The sequence below is a fragment of the Lycorma delicatula genome, chromosome 13, assembly GCF_047948215.1.
Source record: "Lycorma delicatula isolate Av1 chromosome 13, ASM4794821v1, whole genome shotgun sequence".
Taxonomy (NCBI): domain Eukaryota; kingdom Metazoa; phylum Arthropoda; class Insecta; order Hemiptera; family Fulgoridae; genus Lycorma; species Lycorma delicatula.
The window spans coordinates 48,816,034-48,838,930 of NC_134467.1; the positions used below are offsets into that span (position 1 = coordinate 48,816,034).

Sequence of the window (22,897 nt, forward strand, 5' to 3'; positions counted from 1 at the left end):
AACTCAGATCGGTGAAGAAACGGTAAGCTATTTTGGATGTCGAACCCAGGAGCTCCAGAGTAAATCAGTATATTCTTTATAACGATACAGACGCGAATTATTTTCTCGCTTAGCACGATTCATTCTCGTTATCAGACTTAAAACTTAATATATCTAATATATCACTCACGAAATACCCTTTGCTTATATCAGTTTAGTTAAATATATACACCGTTAATGACCAAATAACCTAAAATACAACCATATAACTTGTTTCTCTTTATTTATTTTTTTCGATAGTGTTTACCCGCCATTTAGTACTTGGATAAATTATTAATTGATAAATACAACAAATTTATTGATTTATTATTATTAAATTTAGTTTGTAAAAATCAATCGGCGTTAACTGGAATCTAACATTTTTAATCTAATAAATAATTTGAATAATACATACACAGAATAAAACAACTGCCAATTATTGTCTAAAAAATGTAATAATATTAACAAAATAAATAAAACTCACCTTAAATCAGTAATAAGGAATATCTCAATAAAAAGATGAAATTTGGATAACGTTACATGTGGATAGGTTAGACTAAACAACACTGTTATATGAAGACAATTTCACTGCGTATTCAGTCGCCTATCTACCGATAATTCCCGCCAATAACTAACTACAAGACAAAACATCTCGGTGAATTTCTTTAGTTACACAACACATAATTCTTCTCATCGTCTCCCCATTCCGGAATGACGTCATCGATAGACTAATTTGGTTCGCAAACTGTTTCATTCATCATCAAATTTTTTTAACATAAGATCATCCATCATTACACGTCGTTTAATATTAAATTGTTTTTAAAATTTACTATCAATGTTGCCGAACTTATAATTAGATAAAATATTAAAGAGAATAAATTTTCACTTAAAACTATAAATGGAGAACAGCCAACCGTACACAAAGGGGTAATAACGAGATTCTTACTTATTATTTAATTACATGTAATAATCATTTTATATACGTAATCAAGTTCAATATATAAAAAAATTGTAGTACAATACAATTTTGTTATTAAGTATTACTATATTTTTTAAATATCAAATCAGGAATTAAAAAAAAACAGTATTAATCTTTTTTAGATGTAACATGACTCCGTGCTATTAATAAGGTAGCTACTTTACCTGCTAGACTAAAAGTTCCAGATTCGATACCCGGTTACATCTAGGAAATAGGACCTCAGAAATGGGTCAGAAAAAAAAGAAAAAGATTAACCGGATTAAAAAAAAACTGAAGGTACTGGGTTCGGCTCTTTGAATTAACGTTTTTTTGTTTTTTTTTTTTAATATTCATCTTAATTTGCACATAAAAATAATTCTTAACCCGACAAGAAATTCAAAAACAAATAAATAAAAACCATCAGAAGATGAAAGTGAACACAAAGCTTAAAGTTGCTTTAAGTTGTTTTATTTTATATTTTTGACTTTATTTCCTGCCACTGGGTAAAGGGATATATAAAAGCGATAAGACTCTGTTAAACTTGAACGTACGTGACTGGAGTGAGGAACGGTTACATAACTGTGTACAGCAACAAAACGTTGATGAGACAGGACGGCAACGAACTTTTGTCTTCATCACGTATTATAAAAACAAATATTCATAATCTATTTTATTTTAAATAATTTATTAATGTCAATTGACAATATTAATATCCAGTTATTTTTTCTCTTTAATAATGAAATAAGGATGGCAGTTAACGGTTTGGAAAGAAACATAGTTATTATTACTTTTTTTTTTTTTTAACCTCCGGGATCACCGTTAGGTATTACTTTCAGAGAATAGGATGAATGATTTGTAGTGTGTGTGAAAATGGCATGCCTGACCGGGATCTCCGGATGAAAGGCCGAGACGCTACCATTCGCGTCACGGAGGCCGATTATACTTAGTATACTTGATTACTTTTTTTATAATCGTCATTTATTTTTCTCGGAAAACCACAAAAAAAATTCATTTAAAATAATGTAATTCTAAAATAGAATAAAAGTTTAAAGCAATTCTTTTTTTTAATTATTGATTACAATTAAAAAATACGTTTATAATAAATTATATTGAAAGTAGTTTAAAAGTGTTATAATATGAAAAAACCTTTCGGCAAACCGGAAGGCGAATGTAGATTTCACCGGTGCTAAATAGGGGATAAAAAAAATTTCCACCTTAATGTTAATTTAAATTTCATATTTACTCGATACAAAAATAATTTGCACGTGAAAAAAAGTTTCACGTGTTTAGCGTACGACAATTTTAGCCCATCTTACAATTCCGGTAATATTTTGGTCGTCCTTGCCGTAAGGGTTGGTCATATCAAAAATTGTTTCGGACAAAAGTTTTAGGTAATGTTTAGAGGAATAACGATCACTTTAAACCGATTCGATAATTGTGCCTATTAAGGGAGGTATGATTTTTTTTTGTCTTCAAAACCCCATTTTTTCCACCCCATGGGCCGGCCAATCGTTGGTGATATCATAAAACTTTACTTACATATATTTTAGGCCCTTATATGAACTTGAACAGAAGTTCAATATTTTACTTAATAAGAAAGTTATAGCGATGTTTTGTTTTTTTCGAAAAACCCACCCCATTTCCACTCCCATAGTCCGATTTTTCCCATTAACGAACTCGATCGAGATTTTGGGCAGTTATATTTTATGTATCAATTTGAAAGTGATTGGCGCAAAATTACGGCAGTTATCGTCCATAATATAAAATAAGTGAAATATATATATACTTATGATATATCGTTGAAAAGCTCTCAGTGAGGGCTTATTACTCCCAATTTTTTTTATTTTCGGCACTTTTTGTTCAGTCGATTGCAATCAAAAGGGATAGTGTACAACTAGATGTTACAACAGTCCTAAATAAAAAATTACAATAATCTAAAGCTAATCGTTTTTGAGTTATGCGAGATACATACAAACAGACGTCACGCCAAAACCAGTAAAAATGGATTCAGGGATGGTCAAAACGGATATTTCCATTGAAATCTGAAAATTTTTCACGATCATAATATACTTTCTTTACTTCGTACAAGGAATTAAAAACTATTAACTCGAAAATTAAAACTAATGAATTAAGTAATCTGTATTATTAATATAAGGAAGTAATAATAAATAAAAAACTAACATTAGTAAAATAAAAAGATGGCTCTGAACAAAATTTACTTCCTGTGATAACTTTGTACGTAGTGATGATTGTGAGGGAGTGTGCACGTGAATGGGACCAGATAGAAAAATTTCTAGAATGTTCAGACTCTCGTCCTTCCATCTGTTCGCGCCATAATTCGTCAACAAAAAAGAACTGCGTCTGTCAAAATGTGTTACGTTGATGAAAAATTATATTTCTTTATAATATTATTACCTGTTCCATTACATAAAGCAATGTAGAAAAAATAAACCAAACTTATATATATATATATATATATATAATCTAATCTTTTCTTTCTGATAATTTGTTAAATTAGTATTACTGTTATTAACGATTAAAGTTGTCAAATACACCAAATAATATTTCTTTACGATTTGTAGCGTCGTTATCAAAGCCGTATCAAATTTTGTTTACTTGATTATTTGTATTTGGCGAACATTATTAATATTTAGGAATATTTTAAACGAATCTAAACGACCGTTCAGAAAAGAATTCAACATGTAAACCAGGTAAGTTCTTTTAAAATTCTTATAAAATTTATATGTAGATTACTTTATACATAATAAAAATAATTTGCTTTCAAGTAAGTTATACATTTCTCTTTTAGTATACACTAAAAGAGAGGTTTCCGATTCTTTTGTAGACTAAATTTTATGTATTTAATTTCTATTTAAATGTCCTCTAATAATTGCTACTTATTAATTATTTCGGGTGTCAATATTTTATTTAAATTCTGTTTTTTGTTTTTAAAAAAAATTTAGATTTCTGTTAATAACAAAATCTTTTATCTGTGTCTGCATTTGATGATTAATAAATGAGCTATATATTTTAAAAAGGTAAAATGGCCTTTATTGTTACATGAAATACTTTAAAAATATTTTCTCGCTTTTTTTAAACTTACATTGATGTGTTTTGCAGATCAAAACGGTCGGTTTTTATGTTAGGTGGTCATATTTATTATTAATTTTTTTTGCAACAAAAATTTATTTTGATTTTTTTAAATATTATTTATTAAGCGTGATAACTTACAATTGTACAATGAATGCAACTTTTAAAATTCACCTGCATGATTAGCTAAATAACATAGCCAACAGTACATAAACGGTTAATGATGAGGCCTTCAATTATTTAATTTTATGTAATATTCAGTATGTATATATATAATTACAACCGCGCACGTAAACATGATGATTGCACATATACATAAAAGCACATTCGGGTGCGCGCTTCAGTTTTTTTTTTTTGCCAAAAATTACAATTTTTTATTTTAATTTAAAGCAGAAATTAAAAAAAATCGAGTAGTGTAATTAACAATAGACATGTAACGTCTTCAATAATCATCTTAAAAGAAAAATAACTGAACCATAAATTATTATAGATTATAAAAAATATTACCGGTGATATGTAACGGGGTAATGATATGATTACACAATTTCTAAATTTATCAACTTAGCTGATTATTACGTATACAGTAAATACATCTACAATACAAATGCGCGCGCACCACCCACACACCGAAAGAGAGAGAGAGAGAGAGATCTATTTTTTATTAATACTAACATAAAGTAATGTGTGAAGTTTAATCTGTGTTTGTTTAGACATTTATATACTTTGTTCTTATTTATATATTTACTAGCTGCAGGATTTAATTTCCGGATAAACAAGATCCGGTCGATCAATAGCGTATTCGATGCGTTAAACAGTTAGTGCTCGATTTGCTGATACATACGCCGTTTGAATCGTGAAAATCGGACGAGCGGCAAAATTAATATTAAATATGTAATTTAACATTACATATTATAATTACGTTAATTTAAAATTTAACATACAATAAATGGAATACTCGAGCGAATACAAAATTGGTAGTTACAGTGATAGATAACTTTTTTTTTTAACCAACATAGCATGGAGGACCGAGTCGTATTAAAATGTACAACAAAAAAAATTATCGTGCAAAGATTGTTGCAAACTTCAGGCTTTATTTTTGTCTTAATGTACATAGTTTAGGCTTCAGAATTTTATTTTTTTGTATGAAAACGACAAAACCTAATGAGAAAATAATAAAAAAAACATGAAATAATTGTTGACATTGATCTAAAGCCACGCGCGCGCGCACACACACACACACACTTCATGGCGGGTAGTAGCGCCTTTCTCTGCAATCCCGAAAAGTTTTGAATTCAAATTAAAAAATATATATATATATATATATATTTTTTATCTTCAAAGATATGAACCACCCACCCTTATGCTGAGAGGAAAAAAAGGAAATATGGCCCACACCAATAAAGAAAATGCTTGATGAAATTTTGGCAGAAACCTTCAATAAACTCCTCAACTGTGACGACCCCCCAGAGCTTTTTGAGATTGACACTGAAACTCCAGTTAAAACTTCACCAGTAAATATCAACCCGCCAACAATTCAAGAAGTTCTCGCAGCCTTAAATGAAATAAAAAACTACAAAGCAAGCGGAGAAGACCAGCTTTTCGCAGAACTCTGGAAACACTCATCAGTTTATTCAGTCAAAACTTCCCTACATCTATGCCTCGTGAAAATATGGAACGAAGAAAAACTTCCAGAACACTGGACCACAGCCCTCATCCATCCATTACATAAAAAAGGGGATAAAACTAATCCTGAAAACTACAGAGGCATATCTCTCCTGGATTGCACATACAAAATCCTGTCGAGAGTTATATACAACCGATGCAAAGACCAACTTGAACTGGAACTTGGGGAATACCAAGGGGGATTTAGGCCATGGAGAGATTGCCCGGAGCAAATAATATCCCTAAAACTTATGATGGACTTATATAAAAGACAGAAAAAACAACTAATAATCACCTTCGTCGACTTTAAAAGGGCCTATGATTGTATACACCGACCATCCATGCTGAATATTCTGAGAAACCTGGGCCTTCACCCTAAACTCGTAAACATGATAAAATTAACTTTAACCGATACCCAGTCCAGAGTGAAATTCAGAGGTGAACTCTCTCAACCCTTCTACATAAAAACTGGATTGAGGCAAGGAGACGGCCTCTCACCACTCCTTTTTAACTGCGCCCTTGAATTTGTCATGAGAAAATGGTATGAAATAAATCCCAAAAATATAAAAACGGGTACTAAGAAAAACTCCATCACACTAAATTGCCTAGGATTTGCAGATGACCTCGCTCTTTTAGCAAATAATATTCAAGAAGCCAAAACACAAATCATGAGCCTTCAAAACCTAGCACAAAAGATAGGGCTTCATATCTCTTTCCAAAAAACTGAACTAATGGCCATAGATCCTCTGGTAATAGAGCGCATTACGGTAAACAATCAGAAAATTAAACTAGTAAAACAATTTAAATATCTAGGGGAAATAATAACTTATAATTTAAATGAAAAAGTGACATGGCAAAACAGGACAAATAAAATGATTAAATGCCAAAAATTAACTTGGTCAACATATAACAAAAAATGCCTTTCTGCTAAAACAAAACTTAAACATTATAAAACTGTAGTACAGCCAGAAGTCACCTACGGAAGTGAGACCCTTTTCAAAATCACTCAGAAAAACTGAATTGAAAAAATTCTGAAAATAGAGAGGAGAATTGTCAGAACGTGTATCAATAAAAAACACCAAAAAGAAGGCCGATGGTGGATTGTGCCAAATGAGGTGGTGTATCGAGAAATAGAGCCTGTTACTGATACTATGCGGAAAAAAAAGAATCTCTTTCTTCGGTCATCTCATAAGGACACCACAAACAAGACTGTCAAGAAATATCATTGAAAAGCTCTGGTTCCAAAAGCTAGAAGTAGGATGGATCAAAGAAATTAGAGAAGATATGAAAGAATTGGGAATTTCCCTGACTGACCTACAGAATAAAACTGGAAAAATTACAAAGCTAAAAGATAAAAGCATTAGATTTAAACAAAAGACAGACAAACGACAAAATACAATGAAGAGGGTGTTTACGGATGAAGAAAAGAAAGCAAGATCTGAACGAATGAAGAAATACTGGGCAGCTCGAAAGAGTAAAATAACACGCTTTTCTCAGAAAAGATCCAACTAAAATGAACTTAAGTGGTCCCATGTTGGCCGTAAAAGCATAATAATAATAATAATAATGAGAAAATGGATATTCAGCAAATATTATTTATTGCAACGATCAAATATTTCAATCATTTCTAGATCGTATTTTAAATTTAATGACTTCATCTCCTCGCATCAAATAAGATACTCCTCTTGGAAGACAGATTCAGAACATTTATTATCATAATTTATCGCTAAGAATTTTAGTTCATCCCCTTTTTCAGCACTAGCTGATCTAGCAAAAGAATTTGAAAACTTTATGAAGATTCTTGGAATGCCATTTAACTGTCTACGCATGCGTTTGGATTGCGATAAGCAAGTGTTGCATTTCTGGCTTGAGGGAAATCCCCCAAGAAAGGGGTCAAACCATTTTTGGTGGGAGGGGGTCCGAGGGACCGCCTCCGACTAGGTTATATTATATCAACATAACCTTTTTTTCATGCATCAAAAATCTTAACTAGAATTCTATACAGAAGAATTGAGAAGAGAGTGGAAGAAGTGTTAGGAGAAGACCAATTTGGTTTTAGGAAAAGCATAGGGACAAGGGAAGTAATTTTAGGCCTCAGATTAATAGTAGAAGGAAGATTAAAGAAAAACAAACCGACATACTCTGCATTTATAGACCTAGAAAAGGCATTTGATAATGTAGACTGGAATAAAATGTTCAGCATTTAAAAAAAATTAGGGTTCAAATACAGAGATAGAAGGATTGCTAACATTTACAGGAACCAAACATCAACAGTAATAATCGAAGAACATAAGAAAGAAGCCATAATAAGAAAGAGAGTACGACAAGGATGTTCCCTATCCCGGTTACTTTTTAATCTTTACATAGAACTAGCACTTAATGATGTTAAAGAACAATTTAGATCCGAAGTAACAGTACAAGGTGAGAAGATAAAGATGGTATGATTTGCTGATGATATACTAATTCTAGCCGAGAGTAAAAAGGATTTAGAAGAAACAATGAACGTCATGGATGAAGCCCCAGGCAAGAACTATTGCATGAAAATAAACAAAAGTAATGAAATTAGTAGAAATAACAAAGATGAACCGCTGAATGTGAAAACAGGAGGAGAAAAGATTACAGAGGTAGAAGAATTTTATTATCTGGGAAGTAGAATTACTAAAGATGGATGAAGCAGGAGCGATATAAAATGCTGAATAGCACAGGCGAAACGAGCCTTCAGTCAGAAAAATAATTTGTTTACATAAAAAATTAATTTAAATGTCAGGAAAAGATTTTTGAAAGTATAAGTTTGGAGCGTCGCTTTATATGGAAGTGAAACTTGGACGATCGAAGTACTGAGAAGAAAAGATTAGAAGCTTTTGAAATGCGGTGCTATAGGAGAATGTTAAAAATCAGACTGGTGGATAAAGTGACAAATGAAGAGGTGTTGCGGAAAATAGATGAAGAAAGAAGCGTTTGGAAAAATATAGTTAAAAGAAGAGTCAGACTTATAGGCCACATAAAGAAGACAAAAAAAAAACCTTTTTTTTTTCTCTTGTTTAACCTCCAGGTCCACAGTTAGGTATTGCTTCAGAGGATGAGATGAAAGATTTGTAGCGTGTGTGAAAATGCCATGCCTTTCTTTTTCCTGTTTAGCCTCCGGGAATTACCGTTCAGATAATACTTCAAAGGATGAGTGAGAATGATATGTATGAGTGTAGTCTTGTACAGTCTCAGTTCGACCATTTCTGTGCTGTGTGGTTAATTGAAACCAACCACCAAAGAACACCGATATCCACGATCTAGTATTCAAATCTGACTTTACTTGGATTTGAACACTGGAACTCTCGACTTCCAAAACAGTTGATATGGGAAGACGCGTTCACCACGTGACCAACCGATGGGGTGCAAATGCCACACCTTGTATCAACATAACCTAACCGAACATAACTTACGTAAGCTATCCTCTTATAACTAATGTTAAATACATATTTTATGAATACCCTCTTATAACTAATGTTACATACATATTCTATGAATGATGTATGGAGAATATGTAAAATGATCGGTATACTTAATAGATTATATACGTACAAATATGTTTAATAGTTTGAAAATGCTTTAAACCACTTAAAAACTTTAGTTTGTGACAGAGCATCATTTCCATACGCCCTTTTTAATTTTGAAAAAGTTTCAGTAGCAGTCTCACCGAGTTTAACACAAAACTTAATTGCACAACGTTGCTAATAATTAGTATCACTCATTTTTGTAACGCACAAGAAAAACTCATTTCACGAAAAGTTCGTTTACATCTCATGCGGCAACAATAGACTAAATATATTAATACCTAATATAAATCAGCTGTTCATATAACCATGTTTGTGTAACTTTGCAGTGTTGTCACTTTGGCTGCCAAAAAAAAAAACTAGAGTCTACTTTATTTAGAGACCCGTAAATAAAATAATTTAATAAAAACAAAGGCTTATTCATTTTTCTTTTGAATTAAGCCCATTTTTATTATCAATTCCCTTTCTCCACTAAAAATAATGAAAAGTTGACAAAATATTATTTAAGCATATGCTAATTTAGTTTTTACACGACTGCTCAAAATGGATTGTAATGTATTTAGGGTGTGTGAGTGTATATATTTTTTCCACTGTAGCGGCTCAATGGCTGAACTGATTTAGATGGATGACCCTATGTTGGAATCCTTACATTACCGGAGTTGTGTAGGCTACAAAAAAAAAAATATATATATATATATATTTATTGACACTTAGTAATATTCTAAGTAAATATAAATATTAGTTTGCTACAGCTGAATAAATCTATACATATTACATGACTGCCCAAGAACGATTAAAATATTTACGGTGTACATATGTATGTCATTACTACTAAAATTCATGTTGGCATCATCGGTCCGACTGATTCGCCGTAATCATCTGTTTGCGAGTTAGGTTAGTTGAATTAAAACTATAGCAAGTTATTGTAAGTTGATTGTCGATAGTTTATATTCGTTACTTGTTTATTCGATGTAAGTTAATTACGCTAATATTAATATTTAATGACTACTAATGTAAAATATGTCTTTTTTGGCAACTGTAGTTTCTATTTTTTCTATTCTTTTAAAATGCAGTTTCAAAGAAAAAATAATGGAGTTTGTCCTTTTTGTGTAGTTTACTTATTTATAGTTTTTGCTTTTTTAATAATTTATTCTTTAACATATTTTTAAATGTTTATTGTTTTATCCTTTTAAGTACGTAATAAGTAACAATAGTTTTGTTTTCACAGACAATTGTTTAATCATTTCTAGATTATATAGTAATAATACTGTTTTCTTCAACGTTGTGAACGTCATCAAAAATATACACAGAAAATTATAGTAAGAGTTGAAGAGAAAAGATTTTGTCAATGTTATTTTAAAAATTAATATTTAGGTTGGAACAGCATGATGAAACATTATTACACGTTAAATTATTTACCATTAATATTTTAATTAGCGACTGTATGGAAACAAGCTTGTGCTTATTGTATTGTATGTTTCTTTTTAGTTATTTACACATTTACCCAGATTTGTATTTCAGTAACAAAGAATTGAACCAAAAAACTGAAAAAACTTGCTTGTAACTTATATCTATTTACAGATAAATACATACGTAAACAAAACCCTTTTTTTAATGATTTTATTTTTCCACTACTTTTTGAATAAAGTTGCTGCTAATTTGAAATTATTTTCAGCCAGAGTTGAAGAATAAATATCTTATGAGTGGACTGTAAGGTTTTTAAAAGTGTATATAATTATTTATCAATTTCTGTTTTTGTATTTATTGATTGCAGTCCTGATAAAGTTTCATGAGTATTATTTCAGAATTATTTTTATTAATTTTTTATCTAAAAACCATTACCATATCTCTTTTTATTTGGTAATCCTGAGCAGTTACTTGATCAACATTAATTTGTTTTATACTTTAATATGTGCTTAGGATCAGCAAAACACAAGATGTAAATTTTGAAAACAGATTTGGACAGCGGGTGACCCATCCAAGGTCAAAGTCCACGCCACATTATCGGTACTATAGTCAATTAACTATCAGTTTTGTGAGTTATTGAGACATGGTCTCAGATATTAATCCATTCTGTGGAGAAAGGTTAGGGTTAAGGTTAGATTTTTGTGGAGAGAATTTAGGGATAAATTACCAAAGTTTGGTAATACTTAACTCTGTCTTGTAGGAAAAGTGGCTGAATTTATGTTATAATGGAAATATACTTATTACAGAGAGAGACTATACTACTCGTTCGACACTGTTGGTCTTGTGTACGATGGATAATCAGCTTACAAAGAGCCGCATCAGTCATCTTCAGCTGACTGAGTCTTTGACTGAATAACTATTAAGGTAGTTTATAGTTTTAACTACAAAACTGTATGTAACCTCTCTCCACAGAACTCTAACCTTCACCTTAAACCCTAACCTCTCTACACAGAATGGATTATTATCTTAACAGGTCACCATAACTCACAAAACTGATTGTTAATTGACTAAAATATTGATATCCTCGGCTTGGATTTTTACCTTCTACAGATCATTGCTGTCCAAACCATTTATCGTTTAGATATTGTATTTAACTAATTCTAAGCATATCTATTATTAGTAGGAGAGCTGTTAAACATTTTAGGTTAGGTATTTGATGCTCTGTGAAAATTTGTGTAATACTACTTTTTTAATGTGTGAATACAAAATCAAAGACCTGGCTGAAGCATAGTGGGAGCCTAGCAAACCCTTGAATTTTTATTTGGCAAAAAAAATTGCTTGAGGCATTTTGAAATTTTAATACTTGTAAATTTAGTGTTTAATGAAATAAGAAATAAAAAAGCCAGATTATTTAGTCGGGTTTAAAATTTTCCCAGGCTGTTTCAAAATTGTATTTCATAAATATTGAAACAGTATATAAATATAAATAGATTGGTTTAAAAATTTCAATGAATGTAATGTTTTATAGTTTGCAGCGATTTTATTGTTTTCATTATAAATACTTAAATTTTAATTTTAATGTTTTTATTTTTGAAGGTAATGGATGTACCTTTAAAGAATATCTACACATTTGAAGCTCTGTCCTCTAACAGTATCAAACTAGAAATTGAAGATGATAGCGCAGAGGAAACATTATGCTTGTTTTTACCACATCACCCGATTGATGATATTACATCTGATTGTGTAAGTATAATTTGATTTATGTTTTTTGTTTATGTCATATAGGAAGTGTCATCACATCATTAAACTTAACATTAAAATGTTGATTTTATGTTTTAGGATAGTGATTCTTTCCAAGTGAAAGAGGAGCCACTTGGTAATGGTTGTGATAATTATAATGAAGTAACTGATCCTCTTGCGTTTGAAGGGATCAAGTTAATTAAATCTGAAGATCATGCAATTAAAAATGAAGTGGTAAGTTTTATTGTGCATTTATTTTATATTGAAAGTAACGTATGAAGTTTATACTAGCCATCTCAGAGTGTATTCATCGGAGTATTATAGGAATGAAAGTTTATGTATGCACTTAATGTCGATTCTTTAATTTGACTTCATTGCATTTTCTATCATGTTTTGATTCTTTCTTTAGTAATTCTTGAATTTAAAAGTTTAACTTACACGTACTGGGAGCATTACAGTTCTGATGCTTTACCACATTGGCCAAAACATTACGACTGTTTTTATTATGATAATGCGCATGTACCCATGTCTCGGATTGTATATGCAAAACTCCATGAAAATTTATGCTTTGACTGTGGCAAGTTGAAGCATGTGCTGTAAAGTTGTTTTATTCCAATATATTCAAGGTTATGGTCGAGTCTTGTAGTTTACAGGCTTGGTAAATTTATTTTGCATTTTTGTAAGGCTTATCATACGTGTATTTTTAAAATAGGTCGTTTGGGTTTGTTTTCGACATCAATTTCTCTAGGCTCCAGTTTGACTTACTGTTGCATCATCATATTGGTGTCAGCTTATTTCTATCACGCATTATTTACTGCTGTTTAGTCATAATATATATATATATTATTCTTAAGTGTTTTTTATTCTCAGCCAATTTCAGTATTGTCATAGTTCCTAGAAGTCTATTTCTTTTTGTCTGCCCTGATGTCATTTTTTCAACTTGTGCGTATTCAGAAATTTATTTTATCAGCCTTACGTAATTCTTTAGTGGTCTGCTTGCTTGTAAATTATTTTTGTTATGTCTTCATTCCCGAATTCTACACGTTTTCTCTAATCGTTCTCATACTAACACTTAGACACTACTCTTGTTGCCAACACACACTCTCTTAGGTCTGCCTAGGTTTGGTTTCCCCCTCTTTTCACTTACGCCATTTTTTCGGCAGAGTAGATCAGACTTTCACCATGTGCGGTCGACTGTGACCTTTCTCTCTCATACTTCATGTTTTTAAATACGTTCGTCGTCTTTGTACTCTCATAAACGTTGTGGTATTTCTCCGTCGAAATATTCTGTAGTTCAACTCGTCAGTGTTTTGTGACTTCACCGATCTCTATGTTTTGTTTTGCCTTGTTTCTTTGTTAAGTTCAAATTCTGTATATTACGTCTCTCCGGAAAGTGTTTCAATCGCTACAAACTGCCGAATCTTCTCCAGCTGCTGATTACTTTTTCATCGATGCAGATTCTCTCCAAACTCGTTGCTACATATCTGAGGTGCTACTTAATTATTCAACTTCTAATCACAAATTGTTACCTCTGTTATTTTTTATTCGCCATCACAGACTACGCCAAGGATAACTGTATGTATATGTGCACTTTAATTTCACGAGTTCATTTTTTACCGATATTCGTGTGTTATTAAGGGATGTTCAAATCCTTCATTATTTATTATAGTAAACAGTTGCGCTATTAGTAAAATTTGTGAAACATTCAGTAAATCGTACATTATGTTTTTCAAGTTGGGTTTAAAAAACCATTTATTCACTTAAGTGCACTCAGTACAGGCAGTCCAGGTGGCTTATATAAGGTTATGTTATTATGTCATGTGCAAACATATTTTATGTGCTTACTTATTACAATTTGTTTATATTTGTACTTGACTCTATCATTCAGTTTAATGTAATTTGTTAATCGCAGAGATTAATTATTATCTATTCATGAACTGAATTCATATTACTTCTCTTAAATTAATCTAAAGAAAATAACTCCTGATGTGAAGTTACGTTTTTGGACTTCTTTGTAATTTTATATTTTCAAGAAAGCTTGTTTACTAAAATAAACTCTATTTATATGTTCACTTTTTTCAATTTGATTATTGTAATTAACTCTTTTTTTATACTGAAATATAATCGTGGCCTTTTTTCTATACTAAACTAGAATCACATGCTTTAATTATTTAATGTTAAGTTTGATGATGTTCATAATTCAGAAAAGGCCAGTGCCAATAATAAGATGTACTGTAGTTTATTTTTCTAAGTTAATGACATTTGTTCATTGCTAATTTTTCAATATTACAGCATATGTCAGTAATGCAAATGGTTTTCCAGTCATACTATGTTTATTGATGTTATGTTTTTCTAAGTATATAATTGTAAATAGGGTGTTTTATGTTCTCTTGTTTTCAGGCTTTGTTAAATTGTTGATTTTCAAAATGTGTATTTGAAAAATGTATATTCATCTATTTTCTCATTTAATATCATTATTCATATGTTGATTCAGCTGACATTTCTTATATAGAATTAAGTTATGTTTACTTCATAATTTCTTTTAATTTTTTAAGGTTATGATTTAACATAAGTTCAGTTGTTTTCTTTCTAATTAAAGTCCAATTTCTTTTGGCAAATACGAGCTGTGTGTTCTTTTATTTTTGTTAACTTTACCCAACAATAAATGCAAATGAATTGAAGAAAAGTCCGTTAAAAAACCCAGTAAAATAAAGATTGATAAAAAAACTTCCCATTGAAGCAAAGATCTATTTGAATAGTGTTAAAATTTTCAAATAATGTATTTGTTTTTTTTTTAATTGCCGAGTCTGAATTTAAAAAGTCCAGTTAGTTTGACGTCTGGAAATTTGGGGTCCCACTGTTTATCTTTTCATTACATATATATCATCTGCGTTTCATTTGGCCTTGGTGGTGTTGATTTTATGTTCTGTAGTTAAACAAATTGCAACCTACACATTAAGAAAATAAAACCTGTATACATTTTTAACAACTAGTGTTATATTTCATCGATAGAAAATTTATATAAAAATTAATTAAAACAACTTTTTTCTTTTTTTTGGTCTATTTCTGTCTTAATTCTTGATTTTTGTATCATTTTTAGCAATTAGACTTAGATTTTTAATGGTATTTGTTACCAAAAATATCTATTTTAAATTGAATTTTATGATGTATATAATGGTATTATTAAGTTGCAGGTAGAATAAAAAAAATGATTTAATATTAGTTCGTTTTCATATTTTGCAAGGTTTTTTCATTATCCTTTTTTTTTAAAGGAATCTGAGATCTTATTGAATGATGATGTTGCATCGCAACCTAATCTTAATATGAGAACCAATGAACAAATAAATGATTTACGCCCGATTAAAAAAGAACAAGAGATGGGGTTTTATCCAGGTCATGTAAGTATTAATTAAACATGATTTCTGTCTTGCTTATTTCGTAAATTATATGTATGTAATTTGTGTGTATGTATATTTTATTACTTGTATGTGTTCTGTTATAAAAAAAAATTGTTTTTATTTCTATTAGTTCTATTTAATTAATACTGACTTATGCTATGTGTAAATGATAAATTATCAGTGTGTGAGAGTAAAATTTTTGTTTGAAAATTTGGTGATAATTAAAATGTATGTATTATAATCTGTTGATACAATTCATATTTCAATAAGCTGTGGGTGATTTGTTGTTAGTTGTTCTGGTTGAAAAATTAGAATATTTTACCAGGTAAGCAATTTAAAAAGGACCCGACACAGAGAGATAAACACGCAATGCCAGCGGAAACAGTCTGGTTTGTGTGGATTCCGCTTATTTGTTACTATTTGCTTTGCTATGTTTCTGAAAATATTCAGAAGTTATTATACTAGGTTGTTTGTAAGGGTTTGATATTTGTTTTTGCTTTCTATCTTTGGGTATTTTAATTCAAATTTTTTGTTACATAAGTAGCCTCTGTAGGTTATCTAGGCTATCTGTATGAGTGGGTGGATTTATTTTCTTTGAACTACTACCTTAATTTGTTGAAATTTCATACATTTGTTTAATTTGAACAGCTGTCATATTGGCAACTGTTTGTGTTGATAGTTTTTATTTGTATTGTGTGTTTATTATTGTGCACCCACTTTGTTTAGAAAAGTGGGTGTAATGACTGTTTGTATGTCTATTAGACTTCAATCTGAGATTTTATGCGAAAATTTTCTTACCTGAATTTGCATGTAGTCAATCCAACATGGGTTAAGTGGTGTGAATTTCTTGTACTTGTGGATTTACCCATTTAGTTCGCTATATAGTGGATTGTTGATCGGGGGTATGTCTGACAGCTGACATTAAGAAACAGGGTAAGCCCAACTGGGTTCAACGTGGTGAGGTATTGCAGCTTGATGGCTCTTCCTACTCTTCTAGGGAGGATAAGTCGCAAGTTGAGCCATCAACCTGGGCTGGAAAAGTTAAGGTTTTGGTTCAAGAATCAGGGAAAACCGTTAGAAAGGCAGGTACCTTGCTCCCTTACTGCGAGCCTTTGAGGAGAATTAAGATTTAATTTTTAAGTTGTTGGAAACTCAAAGGAGTGCCTCCAAAAGTGTGCAGGATAGGATTCTTCCTAAGGTGAGGGATTTTAAGTCAGTTGTGGCAGATCTCGCTCAGGGATAAGAGACGTTGGCTGCTAATCGTGTTGGAGCAAGAGAGGTGGTGGTAAAGGAAACACAAAGCTAATCTGTCCTGATGAGAGCCAGAAGTGGTGTTTGTCAATATGAAAGAAGTGACATCTAGTAAAACTAGTAAAGACATAAAAACCCACCGGGTTGGTCTAGCGGTTAACGTTTCTTCCCAAATTAGCTGATTTGGAAGTCGAGAGTTACAGCGTTCAAGTCCTAGTAAAGCCACTTATTTTTACATGGATTTGAATACTAGATTGTGGATACCGGGTGTTCTTTGGGGGTTGGGTTTCAATTAACCACACATCTCAGGTATGGTCGAACTGAGAATGTACAAGACTCCACTTCATTCACACTCATGCATATCATCCTCATTCATCCTCTGAAGAATTATCTAAACGGTAGTTACCGGAGGCTAAACAGGAAAAAAGAAAAGAAAAGTAAAGACATGAAGGATGAGTCAGGTAGTCCTTCGCAGTAAGAGGTCAAACTTGAAGATTCAACCAATAATAGAAACAAAGAATGGTCTTGTGGTCGTTGCAGATGTTGGGAACGACTTTCCAAGTGATTACTGATTCTTCAAAGGTTGGTAAGTCTGACATGAGAGTGGATCGTAAGAGAAAGAGGCGAAGAAATTTGTGGATTCTCTCTCGGTTAGACTCTTAAGTTTTGAACAGGAGTGATTTGGAGTCAATGATTTGGAATTAAAGAACCTGGCAGAAAAATTGTAGGCGTCCTTTATTGACCCTGCTTAGTGCTCTATACCCTGTAGTTCCAGTCGATAGAGGCAAGTGTTGTGGTGGAATAGGGAATATACTAATTTGAAACAGTCTGTCTGTTGTTTACGAAAGGCATCTCAATGAGAATGTGATCCTGGACGGTGGGCCATACTTGTTGCTAATTATAGAGAGCGCAGGAATTATTTATTACTTTCACAAGGTATGTAGTGCCAAAAGAGATTTTTGGCGTTCTTTTGTGCAACACCAGGGTAATAAAGACCCATGAGGAGTAGTATACAGTGTTTTGAGACAAACATAGAAAGGATGTTCTTCTGTCCGCTCTCTCAACTTGGCATGGAATTATATCAGATAAAACTAAAATATTACAAAAACTACTTGATGATTTACTGCCTGATGATAATGCAGATAGTGAGTCTGCGTGTATTTACTGGTGTGTCGTGAGGTCGCTCATGTATACGGGATGCTTTATGTTTGGAAATTACCAATGCTGAAGTGCGTCAGGTTATTTGTAGTTTTGGAAAGGGTGCGGCTCCTGCCTTTGATGGTATAACAGTGGAGCTCCTTCTTTGCTCAGTTTGTGTCAGAACTGTCACACGGGTTTTTAGCAGATAGTTGTTTGCCGGGTATTTTCCAGATTGTTGGAAGAAAGGATCAGTTAAATTATTATTTAAATGCGATCACAAGGAAGCTAGTGTTGGAGTGAATTCGATTGATCTACTTGTGTCTGGGGGGCAACTTGGTTGGTGATATTTTGCTAAGAAGTCAGGAGAGTTACTTTAGAAAATGTTCAGACTGTTGAGCAAAGGTCTATCCTTTATGGCAGGCAAGATGGGGTGAAACAGTAGATGGGCATGATCTGCCCATCTACTCCTCTTGGTATGATCAAAAAATTTGTGATGCAATTTCTTCCAGGGTATGGCGCGTTTAGGGGCAGATTGGCTCGCTTTGGCCTGGTTGATTCTGTGTTATATCTGCAATGCGGTGCGCTGGAGAATTATGTTTATGTTTTCTATGAATGTTTCAGTATGATATGAAGCATACAGAAGTGATTTGTCGGCTTGATGTTATCAGGTCGACGTTGGACTTCCATGAAAATTGGAAAAACCAGGCCAAGTGAACCATCATTGAAGAACATATGGGATCTCTTGTAAAAGAAAGGATTGCTGAAGGTGTGTAGAGTAGGTTCCCCCTTGGGTTTTCCATTTGTTGTTTTGTTATGTTCTTGTTATGGTATTAGTGTTTATGTTTTATGTTCTTGGTCTTGTTCTCTATTTACGTTTTACTACGTTCTGTTTTATGTTTTTGTTTTATTTTATTCATGCTGTTATGTGTTGAACTCAACCTTTCCTATTAGATGTAGTTCATTTTATTGTCAGCTCAATCGGTCAGTCTTGTTTAAGACTTATTGATAGGTTTTTTTGTAGGGATAATATGGAGAGGGTGACATTTTGACCAGAATCATCACATGGCAGGTGTCTATTCCTACAAGGTCAGGATGGACGTGATACAGATGAAACATAGTTGTGAAATAAGATTTTATTAATACTTTTAAAATACATTTTATTAATGATTTTCTTAATACCAGGTAATAATTTTTACAACTTTTTTTTTAAAAACTCAGCATGTTATTGTAGGTTTATCACCTGTAATGTTTGCACCGCTTTTAGCTTGTCAGACACCTAGACAATAATCTATTTTTTGTCATGTGTTTAAGCCTTTAACAATTTTTTGTTTTAATTCGTTCAAATCACAAACTTTCTTTGTTATAACTTTTAATAAACCCGCAAGCAAAAAAGTCCAGAGGAGTGATATCTAAGAGATGTAGTGGCCATGCACTAGGACCTCCTTGTCTCATTTAACATGCGGGGAAGTGTTATTTAGGAACATGTCGATAAAAGTGGTATGTAGCACCATCTTGTTGGAAACTGAATCCTGCAGGAATCTGAAGAACAGCAAAGTTCGTAAGCATGTAATGGTATGTATGCCCTGTAACAGTGGACTTATGAAAAAACTGCCCAATGATGCCATCTTTTCTCATCATAACAGATACTGACTTTTGGTATGTCTCATTCATTTTTTATTACTGTATGGTGTTTTCACTATACCAAATTTGACAATTGTGTCTTTAACTATCCCAAATGTATGAATAGTTGCCTCATCTTTTAATAAAATATCATTATAATTATGATTGTTTTCAATATGAAGATTACCTCTGCTACAAACTGATATTGCCAGCGAACATTTGGTTTAGTGTGATGTATTTGTAACTTGTACACTTGCAAATGGAGCGCTTATTACCAATATCATGAACAGTAGAAAGAGGAATTTTCAGTCCATAACTAGACCACCTAATAGATTTACCTAGACTGGCAATGAATGCATTGCTTACTTGATTCACAGTCTCTTGTAACTAAAAAACCTTTGATTTCCAGTTAGTGAAACCAAGCTTCCAGTCTCTCTTGAAGTCATGTGTTTGGAATATGATGTCTTGGATGTAGGAGAATTGATATTTAATTCAGTTTGTACAAGCCATTGAACATGCATAACTAATTTAATCTACTAACCAAAGCGTGCACTGAAGTTGTAAAACTTGCACCAAAGCATGTATTTTGACAGTTGCATTGGAGTCGGCTTGTCTGCACTTGTGTATTCTGCTGAATCTGAGAGTATACCAAACAAATCTTGGGGGATATATCCTTTCGTTTGAACTTATGTTGTAAGAGATTTCAAGGACTGGTTTCCTAAATATAGGCCATTAGTTTTAGATACCTTTTTCCCCAGACATCGTATATATAAAATATATGGGTTTGTAGATCTGATCAATATGAATATAAAAGTAATAAATATATTGACCTGTTATATATTTTCTAAATAGTTAGTTTTGTTGGTTTTCCTAAAACATGCATTTTACAATGAAGTTTCAGTCAAGAGTATAAACATACTATAGATAGATACTATAAGATAGAGTTCCTTATTACACTAAAATTAACTCTGATTAATTAATATTTAAAACCATGTTGATTATGAATATATGTTTAAAATATTCAATTTTTTATACATATTTAGTGACTTAAAGTAAACACTTATTAATGTTATTGTAATCGAAATAATTTTTTATTAATTCATAATTAAAACAAAAAATAACTTATTTGCAGGTGCCTATGGATAAAAGAACCATCAAGGGAAGTACCAAGAATTTTATTACTTGTAAGAGCATAAATAATTCGATAGATGATGGAATTATAAATGAAAACTTCAGTGAATGTAATTGTGCATACGGTGATGTAACAATAGAAAATTTAATAGAGAATATAAGTAGTGAAAACAAGTTGCTCGAGCAGAAAGGAAAGAAATTGGTTTGTGAATATTGCAATCAAAGATTCAGATGTAATTGTTCTTTAAAGAGACACATTAACATTCATACTAAAGAGAGAAAAAATATTAGTAACTTTTGTCAAAAGTTATTTAATTATGAAAATGTTTTAAATAGACATCTTAATAATATTAATACAACAGAGGAAAATTATGTTTGTAACTTCTGTCAAAAGTTATTTAATCGTAAATACCTTTTAAAGACACATGTTAATATTCATACTAAGGAAAAAAAGTATATTTGTAACTTTTGTCAAAAGTCATTTAATAACAAAAGCACTTTAAACAAACATATTAATATTCATACAAAAGAGAAAAATTATATTTGTAACTTTTGTCAGAAGTCTTTTTATCAAAGTTGTAACTTAAAATCACATTTAAATATTCATACTAAGCAGAAAAAGTATATTTGTAACTTTTGTCAGAAGTGTTTTTATCAAAGTTCTAATTTAAAATCACATTTAAATATTCATACTAAGGAGAAAAAGTATATTTGTAACTTTTGTCAAAAGTCATTTAATCGTAAAGACCATTTAAAGGCACATGTTAATATTCATACAAAAGAGAAAAATTAATTTATAACTTCTGTTAGAAGATGTTAAATCGTTTTCCTAATTTAAAGTTGCATATTAATTTACATCCCAAAAGGAAAAATTATGTATGTAAATTTTGCCAAAAGTCTTTTAATTGCAGTTGTGATTTTAAAAACATATTAATTTCCACATAAAGAAAAAAATTAATATTTGTAACATTTATCAAAAATCTTTTAATCGGATTTATATTTTGGAAAGACATCTTACAATATCCTTATTAGAGGTTTGTTTTGACCTTTTAAGAAAATTAAGGAAATAATTAATAGCATTCTTTCATATGTGTATAATTTAAAACTAATATGACAAAATTTTTCTAATGTAACATTACATTTTTCTCATTTTTGTATGTTTCAACTTAAGGTGGGGAATTTTTATCTTGTATGCCTCAAACGCAGATTTGTATATTACTGTTTTTTATAATATATGATGAGTATGTTTATGAACATTTTAAGCTCAGAACCATGGCAATCAGAAAATTTGGTGTAAAAAAGTTGTATAAAGTTCTCAAGTGAGACTTGTATAAATCACAAGTTACATGTGTCTTTCTTGAACATTTTTTTTCTCAAATAATGCTGATTTTATATTAAGTTTAACTTCACATCGTGTGTCTTACATTTTAGTAATGTTTTCAAATATTAAAACCAAACAAGCTGTGCCTGTTATCAGTATTGACCTCAAAATCTTTAATAGCTTTTAATTTCTTATCAACATACGTGTAAAAAAATTAGTGCTACTTTCAAGTATCAATTTCTTTAAAAATGTCTATTGTTATCTGCTGGTTGTAAATTATTTTCCTCTTTTTATATGCTTTTATTTAACTTGCTTTAGTTATAATCAAATCTTGCAACTGCTGTGTCTTTTGATCTGTCGTATGAAAATCAATGAAATTTGGTACAAGTGTGTAACTTTGATGACAATACAGCACTACAGTGTCGGAATTTGATATGACCCACCCCCATGCTCCCATGCTCTACCCCTATGCTATATTCATGCATTTAGTTGAAAATTTTCATTTCTCATGAACTATCGTATGAAAATGATTGAAATTTGGTACACGTATGTAACTTCTATGTGTAAAAATAAATATTTTTCCTTTTTTTTTAGTTTTAACAAACAATAATAT

General features: G+C 31.3%; 2 protein-coding genes across 6 annotated transcripts in view; one reads left to right on the forward strand and one right to left on the reverse strand.

The window, feature by feature from the left end:
- Positions 1–9,586, reverse strand: part of LOC142333800 (uncharacterized) — a 94,408-nt gene extending 84,822 nt beyond the window's left edge. For 4 of the 5 annotated variants that reach the window (XR_012758699.1, XR_012758701.1, XR_012758700.1 and 1 more), the window contains exon 1: positions 9,305–9,586. The gene's annotated coding sequence lies outside the window, so the exon portion shown is untranslated. Of the gene's footprint in view, positions 1–502; positions 653–9,304 lie in introns of those variants that run through there. The other variant, XM_075381322.1, reaches the window with a different exon arrangement.
- Positions 9,587–10,129: 543 nt separating this feature from the next.
- LOC142333801 (uncharacterized) lies at positions 10,130–21,083 on the forward strand. Its single transcript, XM_075381325.1, has 6 exons — positions 10,130–10,247; positions 12,280–12,426; positions 12,523–12,657; positions 15,696–15,821; positions 18,834–18,978; positions 20,965–21,083. The coding sequence occupies exons 2-5, from the start codon at positions 12,283–12,285 to the stop codon at positions 18,924–18,926; spliced, it is 498 nt and encodes a 165-aa protein (XP_075237440.1). The 5' UTR covers positions 10,130–10,247; positions 12,280–12,282; the 3' UTR covers positions 18,927–18,978; positions 20,965–21,083.
- Positions 21,084–22,897: the final 1,814 nt, after the last annotated feature.